The 12,129-nt window shown below is 36.3% G+C and overlaps 1 protein-coding gene across 1 annotated transcript in view; it reads right to left on the bottom strand.

Annotated features, from left to right (window-relative positions):
• LOC106909001 (BMP/retinoic acid-inducible neural-specific protein 3-like) overlaps positions 1 to 12,129 on the bottom strand; it is a 49,975-nt gene that overhangs the window by 16,958 nt on the left and 20,888 nt on the right. Inside the window, exons 2-3 of the mRNA XM_088005266.1 lie at positions 10,583 to 10,773; positions 7,167 to 7,351 (exon numbers count right to left, since the gene is read on the bottom strand). Of these exons, the coding sequence (XP_087861392.1) occupies positions 7,167 to 7,351; positions 10,583 to 10,773 (376 nt within the window). The remainder of the gene's footprint in view (positions 1 to 7,166; positions 7,352 to 10,582; positions 10,774 to 12,129) is intronic.

The raw sequence follows: 12,129 nt of genomic DNA on the forward strand, positions 1-12,129 counted from the left end.
ATCAGAAAGGTTACAGACACACCGAAATGAACGCTAACATTTCTCCCTATGAGTTCAGGTATGTTTACTTTATCTGCTGGTTGTTTAATATTTAGAGTAAATTGTAGCTTTGATTTCAAATGTTAGAATTTAGTAAGTTAATGTGATGTATATGTTCATTAGATTCACTGAGCTTGAGCTGAAATGTAAAGTGAAAGGCTAACAAGTCAAATAAAACTCAATGAAACAAAATGATGCAGCCATTTGGCTTTAAATAGCAAATGCAAAAATCTTAAATCACAGCAAAGTTCTTTTCTCACCAGTCAGAGTGAACGAATGATAGCTTAATGGTGTGCCTTGCCAAGGCAACACATCACTTGGCCGTTAACACATTTGACTGATATCGATGGTTCACAGGGACATTTATTATTTAACAATGGAAGGACCTCAATATTATTATAAGACCCATTAGACGAGAAGATTTTACTGATGAAGATTCAGCACCATTCCAAATTCCTCATATGAATAATTCCACAGTACGACATGGAATGATACAGGGAGCGCCTGTTGTTGTTGGATGTTTAAGCAACAATGGATTTGAAATTGCTGCTTTTTATGCCTACTGCAGGAAAAAAAAGGAACAAGACAGCATTAATATTCCATGGTAATCATCCCTCATCTCAAAAGTGCCTCATTTGCTGCACCTTCAAGAATTTTGCCGTTCGCTTAATCACAGCAGAATTGGGAGATGGGTAAATCCACATTTGCATTGGTGATATGTTTTGGCAGTCTATTCCTCCTTTTAGAATTTTTCAAGCTGTAAACCTATTTTGTTGCCACGGCTTATGCTCGACACGGAGGAGAAAAGGAGAAGAAAGGGGGAAAAAAAAGCAAGAGAAAGAAAATAGAAGTTGCTGGTTGCCTTATAAATAGATAAAGAAAGGGGGAAAAATGCCAGCACATATTGGAATTTAATTTTGTATGTGGTCTTATAATCGCAAAGGAAAAGAAATCCTCAATTTTTCAGGAAGTACCAGTGACTTGAAAAGGTGCAATGGGAGTAAATCTAACAGTGTATATTTTTGTTGTTGCATTTTGTGCTTACCTTCTTAAGAGGCAAATAGCAGGAGGAATTTAATTTGTGACATTGAATGTCAAAATTTGGATTAATGCTATAAGATACCAAGCAGCTATTTCAACCATGTAATTGTTGGGGTGCGGAGCCACATCTAAAACATTTCCTAAATTGTAAATCTTGCTGAAATGTAAATAGGTAGAAGATTCAGGGACAAAAAAGAAACATCTGTCTAACATCCTGTGAGATGGAAAACGAAACATATCTGTAAAGATTTTTTTAAAATACTTCATCTTTCAGATAACAGGCATGTTTAAGATGTTCCCTTTTCGGCATACATGTTTGTTCCCTGAAAGTGTGCTTCAGCAGGTCTCTAATTTCTTCTGCTTGAGTTTTACTTTGACTCAGGCAAATGAGGTGTGACACCAGATGACTGACTGAACACTCAAGGATGGCACTGCAAATTAGAATAGACATTCCCTTTCACACCTCTTCGTTGCCAATGACTTTGTCTTCAAATTTTATATTTAATTCATCTTCAATGCACAAGAGCCTAGACTCTTAACTGTCTATTATAAAGGTGAGCAAAAAAATTTTCCTGCGGAAATGCAGCTTCTGTAAAACCTCGGCAAAAAGGCCCCGTGGATAAAGTCTTTTCATGTCCTTGTCTCATCTCTTCTGTTCAGTTGCATACAACACCCTCACTCATACCACACAATGTTTGACAAATGACGGTGGCTCTCAAAGGAAATTACTGAAATGGAAGGGCTGATTCATCACACTGTGTAAAAGCAGTGCCATTTTTTAGCCCTCCTATCTCTTTTTTTTTTTTCCTTTCTTGATTATTTTCTTCCACCGCTGTGTTGAGTCCTGAAGGGTTTGAGGTCAGGCATTCCTGCTATTTAAATATGTTATCTCATACAACCAGAGGACCCACATTCTCCTTAAAGGCTGCTTTGTTTTTGGCATCCGACTTTATTGGGGTAAAGTAAGGGAGTCTTATTTGGAATAACAGTGGCAGCTGATGCTGTGAATATCTTGCATCAGTCACCTGAAGATGCCGTAAAACAAATGCACCGCTAAGGGCTTTTTTCTCTATTTATCTTAATCAGGGGGGTTTTAGCAGCACTCTGGTTCAGGGGTGGCAGCCAAATCAGCTCACCATCCCCTCCCAAGTCACTTTAGAGAAAGTACAATTTTATCTCTGATGGACTCTATAGTGGAGCGTCACAAAGGATACATCAATGAAAAATGGGTTGCAGCTTAAAAAAAAAAAAAAAAGCAGACAGTCTAGTTTTTCAAGCCCCGTATAGCTGAGTCTGAAAGAGGAGAATAGAATTATGTGTCTACTTTTCAAACAGAAAGCTAAGAGATCCTAATGTATGTTTCCACCCACTCACAACATCATGTTCCAACAATGTACTGTTATGCGTACTAGAAAATGATGGCCAACGATGATGGAATACTGAATAACGTTAAGAGGTGCATGTGTATGTGCTACGTATTTCAGTGTTATGTTAGAACTGAACATAAAGTTTCTTTCCATTTTAATTTGTTCTAATCTTTTTTTAGAGCTGAAGTCTAAAATTGATGAATGTTTATTTATCATTATGTGTTTTATTGACAGACTAATCAGTCGATTAACAGTTGACACTATGAAGTAGCATTTAGAAAAAAAATATGCACTCCTTTGTTAGACTGATCATGTTTATTTTTCTTATTTAAATATGAGACATATATTTAATCCACGAGCTCTTCTACAGGACCAATACAAATGTAGATACCATTAAAATCCTGCATGTGAACTCTGGCATCGAACGTATTAAGGTCTGACCAGCTCGCCTACCTTTCAGGTCATAAGTGAAATGTGAGAGTATTAAGTAGAATGAAACGAAGGGGCGACTACAGAGCAAGATAAATGGGTTAGCACAGTATGTTAAGCCCAAAGCTCGAGTTTTCAGTGTCTCCAATGCGGGTCTTTCAGCCTGCGCAGATCACCATGGTAACTTTGGCTTCACACCAGTTCAGAGGAGGTAAACCTCAAATTTTTGAAATTGAACTTTGCTGTAAAAAAAAAAAAAAACTGCCCTTTTACTTATTCCTCACACTGAGGCACCATATTGCCATCCCACTGTGTGCTTTCAAATAGCATGTGGGCGTTGCAGAACCAGAAGTGCTACCATAATTTTAAGAGCGGTTACATTCCAGCATGTAGGTTTCACCCAAAATGGCTTTGGGTTGGTAGTGCCATTTATGCTTTCTTTATTACATTAATGTAGACTCTGGTCTTTCAGCTGGAAGATTAGAAATGTATACCTAAGCCATAATCAAATACTGACCTCAAATGGACAACAATAAACATTTAATTGTAGTTTGAGTAGTTAGACAACATGGTATAAATATTAAAGTGTATTGTTTTTTGCTGATGGTATATTCTTAGCAACTATTTTTAAATATCAAACATAAATGTTACAGAGCTGCTTGTATTGAAGGAGATAGACAAATTAAAGCAAATAAAAAAACAGACCAATAGTAGTTGCACTGCAACAGCACTGAACTTAAAAAGCTATAAGCATGAATAACGACAGTCACATGTTAAAGTTCAATAATATAAATGCCACAAAGTCCATGTAAAGCTGACCAAAAAGCTGAGATTATGATCATGGATAATCTAAGAGTTGAGCACAAACATGTTTAAATGAGCATATTTATGAGCAAATGTTAATGGGAGAAATATTAAGTTCTTCCATTTTATTTAGGAGAAAATATTTTTTTTAAATGATATACAAAAGCAAAGAGCCACCCTCCTTGGCACAATTAAACAGCCCCATACCTGGGCGGGAAATCTCACAAGCAGAAACAAATTATATTTAAACATAGTTGTTTTTTTTGTTTTTTTTAAAGAACATCAATCTCACTGTACACTAAAAAAATGTCATCATATAAAAATTTAGTTTTAATTTGTCACTTTTCCGTCAATATTCCAGACGGTGATTATTAAAGACAGGTGTCTTTGAAGCAGACAATTTGGCCAAAATTAAAAGTAAGTTCCTGACCAAACAGAATTGAACACTGGTAAATAAACTGTGAAAAGAGAGGTTATACAGGTACAATGTGACATTACTGTCTAAATAGGGTGAAACTTCGTGTATAGTTCAAAGCGAATAAGTGGTAGGCTGTATGTCACAGCAAATGAAACTCCCATGCTGAAAGCACCAGAATGTTCTACATATAATGATTACTGTTTTTTTGTCTTTGATTTCAGTCTGAATGCCATTCTGAAGGTAAAAATGATCTGAGCTCTTTATTTAACAGCCCCGTTTACTAGAGAGTGTCTCCTCCTCTAACACCTCATAAAATCTTTACTGATGGCATGTATTTTCACAATAACAATTTTTTCATCCGTGCTTAGTGCTTCACAGACATAAAAATCTAATGCGCGCAACTATTGCATTCACTACCAATTAAATCCAGTAAATAAGTGAATATTTATGGAGAAAGTCTTAGAGTATAAATATAGATTATTCAGTGAGGCCAGAGAATATTTCTGTTCATCATCCAGTCTCAAACTGTCACTGCACCAGCAGATACAGTCAGGGAAAGGAAATAGGCAGAGGAAGCCGGCAGTGCTTCAGATTGGTGTGGCAGAGGGTTATTCTTATTATCTTCATTCTGTGACGTTAATCTGTTGTTTACCGCAAGCCAAGTGTGAGCACAGTGAAGCCCTGTGCGAGAAACATTTCCTCAGAATGCCTAAAAATGCTGGTGAGAAAGACAAACTCAGCTTATTCTGTTTATGTTGGTAGATAACAACTGACACAGTGATGAATGTACTCATCTCAAAGTTATTAAGCAGTAAAAGATGTAGTGATATTTATATCGTAAGCATAATGTTATATGCAAAGCAGGCTGTGCCATATGTGAGCTTATGAAAGCACACATGAAAGAGAAGCTTGCTCACCGAGCATGCTTATATCTTCACATTAAGATACATTTAAATATGACAAAGGTTAGGTAATGTGATGTTTGTAAGGAGACTAGCAAAGCTATTGTAACGAAAAACACAGCTTCTGCAGAAAAACAGAAAGTAATGGAAAGTGAAATAAAATGTATGCTTAAAAATGATGTTGCTTATGCAGGTTAATAGAGATTAACACATATTATCTCTTCTCCTCTACATGATGTCTAAGCCTGTGTTGACCAGGAAGGGTCTGCTCAAAATGTGAGTTAATCCGATTTATTGAAAGAATACAGGAAAGTTACCTCAGAAAGTTGGAGGGAAGAAAAAAAAATGGAATCCAATACATTTTAAAATATTTTTTTAATATACAAATGTAATCAGTTATGTTTTTTTTTCGATCATCATTATAAAATATATGTTGAAATAAATTATTGAAGATAGAAATAGGCTTCATTGTCCCACAGAGGGGAAATTCAGGAAAATGTTATTTGCAGTCAAATGTATCAAGTTGCTTTGCACCTCATGCTAGCATAACAAGCATGAAATGGAAAACTGTTCTGACAAGAAAAAGATAGAAGGAGCTGTCCAGCAGCCTTGGTTTGGAGGACAATGCTGCAAAAAAACCTGAACTATGGAAACTAAATAAAATGTGATGGGAATAGTAGAAAAAAATGCTTCTACTAATCGGAAAAAAAAATGTTTCTACTAAATAGGGTATTCCACTACAATCCCCTATTTTCTAGAGGGGTTTGTAGTGGAAAATTTAATCTGGTTATATATATTTATAATATTTTTATTAAAGTCATAATAAATTTTGTAGAATTGACTGTAAATTTGAAAAAAGGGTCACCAGTCACAAGCTACTGCCATTTTTGGAGGCCGTTGCCTGGAACAGTTGGAAACCCCTGATGAGCCCATTGCTGTTATGGTGTTTCGTCATTTTTTGCCCTTTACTGAAAGTTGTTCTCACATCGTAATTCAATGTTTGACAGAGAAAGTGGTCTGACCATCTTGTGGAGATGTCACTGAGACATGAGTTTGTTTAATTAACAGAATATATATATGTTTTTTTTTATTTAAGCAACGAACAGATAAATTAGAAACCCTAAGCAGTAGATTTGGTAAAACGAGTAAGTACTTAATAAATTCAGCCAATTAGTATACTTTCACTTTCATCTCTTTTTCGATGATTATAAAATTTAGTCAGGTATATAGATGAAATTTATCTTGTATCAAGGACAAAAAAAAAACATGACCACTGCAGCTGTACACAATTTTCTTGGCAAATTTATGCAGTAATGAATTGATTGCCTCATTAAAGGTGTTGTCTCCAATTTCAAGCAAGAACATTAGATGAGATCTTAAAGTGCGTGTGGTTAATTAATCAAAAGCACAAAGAAAGTAGCTCTAGTTTATTAGTCTGTGTGTACGACGCAGAATTTCAATGTGTCTCCCAAAATCTGATTAGGTACATTTTTTATAGTCTTACTAAAATGTTTGGAGCAGGTCAAAGTTTGCCTATCATTTATTTGTTTGTCCTAAAGTGTTTATGATTTACTTAATTGGTTTTGATTCTTCCTCAAGAGATGGGACACAATTAGAAGCATGACTATTAACCAGTCTAGTGATATGCATAACTCAAAATGTGACTAGAACCTGTTGTATTTTTGATCAACTTTATGATAACAGTAATGTCAGTCTATGAAAGTTAGTGGTAATATCGTTTAAAATATAATTGTTCAAAGAGTCGAGCCTACACAAGAAGTTTTTTTGGCTAAATACAAAAAGACAGTTATAGTACTGCTCTCAAATGGCTAGAAAAACAAGTGAATTTATGAATTTTTTTTTTTTTTTAAAAGGTACATCTGCTGATTGTAGGGTTAGTGACAAAGTACCTCATGCCCTCACACTGGCCATGATTTTCAGTGCTTCTTATTAAGGAGCTGATTCTGACTAGCTGGCATGTATAAAGAAACACACAAGCATGTACAAATAATACAAAGGCTACTTATGAAGCTGGTTTCATTCAAAGACTGTAATCACAAGTTAAAAAAAAAAAAAAAGATCCAACAATGGGTGTAATTTAAAGCTGGCATAAACTAATTGTGTTATTGTCTTCAACAGAAGCCCAGTGGAGATGAAAGCGTTTACCTTGATGGCAGTGGAAGCGATCTGGATGTGGTGCAGCTTGTGCAAGGTGCTCTCTCTGTCAATGAAGTAGGAGGCAGCCAGCTGGTGCAGAGCTTCCAGCGTCACAGCTGTGCCGTTGGATTCACTGGCTTCAGACGTCCGACTCAACTTTCTCTTGTCCACAAAGATCATTAAGGACTCTTCCCCTACAGGCGCAGACACAGACAGTGACACATACACTAGCTTCATTCTTTTATGAGTCATAACCCTCTGAACGCATAATGTTTTTAATGTAGATGAACTAACCTGAGCACATCTAGCGGGCCGTCATACGGAAATAGAAACACCAGGGTGTGAGAACACCTTAAAAGCCACATGTGTTCATTTTAATTCAGCCTAAATGTCAATGTAAAAAGTGCTGCTGAAATGCATAAACCAAGACACTTTATGGAACATGTCTTTCAATAAAAATGAGCAAAAGCTCTCGGGGGGACAGTGCATTAATAGATTGTGTAAGGAGTGGAGGATCGATAGAAAAAAATCTGTTCTAATGGGATTAGGTTTTATGGGAAAAGTGGTTTTTGTTTGCAGAGACACCAGATTATTGGTGATAGTTGATTGTTAACATGTCTGCGGCAAAACAGTTCTTCTCATTTAAAATACTATTTCCATGTGTAATAACATGTATGCATTTAATGAAATATGATTTTACTCATGATTTTTTGTAGTGTGGTTTTGGTATTTCTCCTTATTTCACACATTTCTTTGTAGAAGAATCTCTTGTAAATGTGAAGTGTAGGATTTGCAAGGCCGATACCAGTTTCAGCTTTCCATAGGGAAACCTGAAGATGCTAAGTTTGATCGTTTCTGATTTTAGGAAACATTATTGTATAATTTCCTGCAGGTTCTTTGACAGAGATAGAAATTGTGGGTAAAATTTAAAATGAAGAAATCACAATATGTTTCCCTTCTGATGCAGAGAAGGAGAAGTGGCAGCTATCTACTTTATTTTTAATGAACAAGAAAAACACCATCAAATGCATGCTTTTGGTTGATAGAGTTCAAAAGCCCAAATTGTGGGACTTCTTAATTTTACTGTTTTTAGAGGAATTGGGAAAAAAAGGATTTCTTTGTGTGTGTGTGTGTGTGTGTGTGTGCGTGTGCGTGTGTGTGTGTGTGTGTGTGTCTGACTTGCCTATATTCAGTCAGAGGAAAAATGTCCTATTTCAAAATTTGGCTAACTGATTGACTTATTTATTTCATGAAATTATCAGTTGTGCTCTTGTGTATTTAAAAATTACTTTTTTTGCATCCTGAAATATGTATTATAAAGTTCTTTTGAAAAATTGTGTTTGTTGCTCATTATGAGACTTGACTTTGCTCTTCAAAGACAACTTGAAGTTTTGTAGCGCTGATTTATTTATTTATTTTTGTTTTGTAGGAACTAAATTATCCTCTTTATGAAGCAAAAACACAACTGCACACTGAAGCCAGCAGCTTCATGCTGTTCCACTGATCTGCAAGTGGTGGTTCTGTGCCAGAAAATGAAGCAACACAAGCAGCAAAGGATGGCTGTGAGCTTGCAGATTTGGATGGATATGCAGGATTTCAAACATTTGATCTACTTTATTCTCTGGGTGTCCGAAAATTTTGCTTTGTCAAAGGTGCTGGGATGATGTGACATAAAGGAGCGTTCACAATTATCAAATAATGTTAAATGTAAAAGTTTCCAGAATTTATATTGAGAAAAGAAAATAATCCCAGAATCTTTCCTTTGGGACTGGATCCTGAAAATTAGGGAGCAAATTGTTCAGAGCCTGGACATAATCATTACAGGTTGTATAGCATCTTCTTCTGCATATCTTTTACGCTTAAATGTTTGTACTTATCATTTTTTATTTTTGTGTTTTGTTGCAGATTTCTTATAATCCAATTCAGTTCCAATTTGTTCATTTTAATTCAGTTAATTTCAGTAAAATATGACTCAAAGTCTAAGTTGGTCCTAGTTATCAACACTGACATATGTTCCAGTGTTTTGTTTTTTTGTTTTTTTTTGTTTGTTTGTTTTTTCACCTTGTCAGGATGTGTCACTCCACCACATATTTGGTGGAGTCTGGAGTAAAATCGTCTGTGAAGATTACTCTCACAAGCACATTTCAACTCTACGCACAATCCTGTTAATCAGTTCACTTTAGTCACATGACCTGGTGATTGTAGACCACTGGCCTCTACTCTCCCCCCACCACCAGCTAAAGGATGAGTGCTTCACAGATCATTATCTCTGCAATTACGTCCAATCATATATATTTAATTAAACATGGTATATGGTTTTACATACCAAAGTACTATTACACCATGCAGGTTTTTAGTCACATTTCTTTTCCAACAGTTAATCAAAATCCCAAGCATTAAAAGTTCCAGCCCCAATAATTTACCTTTAAAGAATTGGAAACTGAATTCACATTGGAGAAGAAACCCTGCAGCAAGGCACATAACTGGCAATAACAAAGGGATGTGACTTGTGTATTATGAATTAGGTTTAGTATTGTACATATTTAATGAAAATAGAGGTAACATCTTTTTAGTCACAAGAACACACCATGTTTTTTGACAAGTCACTTTGAAATATTAACAAACTTCTAAAGGGGATCTGTAAAACAGGACAGAGGTGAGCCGTTTGTCACGCGGCAGAATTTGTTTATCTCTCTTATTTTCCAGCAGATAATGGGCAACATTTCAATTTACTTTTTATTTAAATACTGCTGGTATTCATCATTTGAGAGTTTCCGCACAAATGTAAAAGGATGAAAGGAGTCAGCAGAGGAGTGAAAGGGAGGAGACGATGCACACGATGGCCTCAGACTCTGCGCTGAACATTGCAGCACTCTGGCCAACTTGGATCTGTTGTTCTGGAAAGGATCCAGTGGCAGTTTATTTCAACAGAAACATCAAAGACATTTGTTTTGCATGTTTAATAACAAAATATGAGCCCAGGCAATTTCACACCGGCGGAGCTATCTCTTCTTTCTACGAACACAATGAAAACTGTTCCAGTTTGTCCATTGTAGCATTTTGAAATTAAAATAATTTTTAAAAGATTTTTTTTTTTTCTGTGTAAAATCATTTATCTTAAAGTTGAAGAGGAAATGGAACTGACAATGCTATCAATTGCTATGAATGTAATTTATTCACCTTTTTTATCCAGTTCAATTGGCAATTTCCATCTAGTGTGTATTGTGCTTATTTGTTTCCATGTTTATGTCAGTTTCTCAAGTTCAAGCAGTGGTGAAATGTATAAAATTATCAAACTGTATTTCTTTAAAAACTGTAAAGTTCTGCCGCTTCTCAGCCATATAAAATCCCCATCTGCTTCTCCCCGTCTGTTAAGGTAGGTCAGCAACAGCAAAGAAAAACACTACCCGTCTTGTTTTATTTACCTCCCAGCATTGCGGAGAGCAGGAAGTGGGTTCCGTATTTCCTGATGAGGTTGTCAGTGATGGCCCTGAGACTGGGCCTCCTGCCCAGCTGCCTAATGGTCTGGAGGAACTCTGGGTCCAGCGGCAACGAAAAGCCATTGTTTTCTTGTCTCTCCAGGGCCAAGCTGTTCACCTTCCAACGGCCAAATTCCCTGCAATATCACACAAACGCATGCTCTGTGTGAGTGAAGGATGCATCACACAAATTTTATGAATGCAGCATGGAGGCTGATTTGAGAGAGATTATAGGCAAATGTCGGATGGAGGCTTACACAAAACAGTTTTCTTTATTAAAATCACAAACAAAAGCTACAATGGTTACATGGCCGTTCTTGTAAAAAAACAATGAAGAGTATTTTGTGCTTATCTGAGAAGGAGTCCAGTGTGTATTGTTTTACTTTTGAAATGAGCAGGTGAAAGCTGATCACACTGAATCCTGCATTCAAGAGCTGATCTAGCAAGGTGTAAAATATGATGACTTCTAAGTGAATCTCATGTGCTACAACTTTATATGAAGAATCCAATGTAGTTTCAAGTTGCCACTCAGGGAATTGGATTGCACCATGATGGGAAAAAAAAAAGTGTTTTGAACCAATTTTAAATAATAGCTGTATCTTTCTCATCTTGATTTTGAGGCATTGTGGTCAGAAAAGGCTGCAATCATGGATGGAGCCTTGCTGCTTTTGGGGGGCCTCTTTTGGACTGAGCTGGCTTCATATGTGGTTTATTGAAATTCAGCCTGGCCCTGGTGTATGCCAACTGCATTTATCATCCAAGTGCAGACTGAATGCTGCTTCTTGATGCGTAGATTAGCACTATTCAAATACAGCCGGTAACAAATATGGTCCTTTCAGCCTAGCAGAAGAAAGATCCCCGACCTTTGAATTGGTTCTGGCAAGATGACCTAGCTTTTGATCAAAGACGTGAAAATAACATATCACATCTTTCCAAGTGTCCCCTCTTTGTACATTTTCAAAAGGTGGAATTTTATAGAAATAGAAACCTTGTTGGAGAGGCTCGCACAAATTGAGCTCAGATTTGTTCATAACCCTGCTACATTTAGTTCACAAATGATTTTTGTTCAACCATTAAGTTTAATTTTTGATACCTGAAAAATAATTTAACAACGTAAAAGGAGCATCGGTCAGATATGATCAGTTGTGGGTTTTTTACACTATAAAAAAATGGCATTTCAAAATTTTATATCCTTCTCAATTAATGAATGGAGAAAAAAATGTATTCAAATTACAGCAATCAAGTATACTTTTTAAATGGCCAGCCAGCTTTTTGCATGTCTACACAATTTATCTGAAAGAGGCCCATGTATTGGAACATTGTCGGAAAGCCCTCTTTGCCATTACGGCAAAGGCGTAGGAACGAGTCTGTCATTGGGGGGGACGCATATCGGAAACCTGACAGAGCAGTAACTAGCTTGAGCAGAAATGTCAAACAATTATGCCATCAACACATCAGTAATGAGTTACTCTAATCTGAGTAACAAGTATTCT

This window comes from Poecilia mexicana, unplaced genomic scaffold (assembly GCF_051168715.1).
Source record: "Poecilia mexicana isolate PSO_F unplaced genomic scaffold, ASM5116871v1 scaffold_4, whole genome shotgun sequence".
Classification (NCBI taxonomy): domain Eukaryota; kingdom Metazoa; phylum Chordata; class Actinopteri; order Cyprinodontiformes; family Poeciliidae; genus Poecilia; species Poecilia mexicana.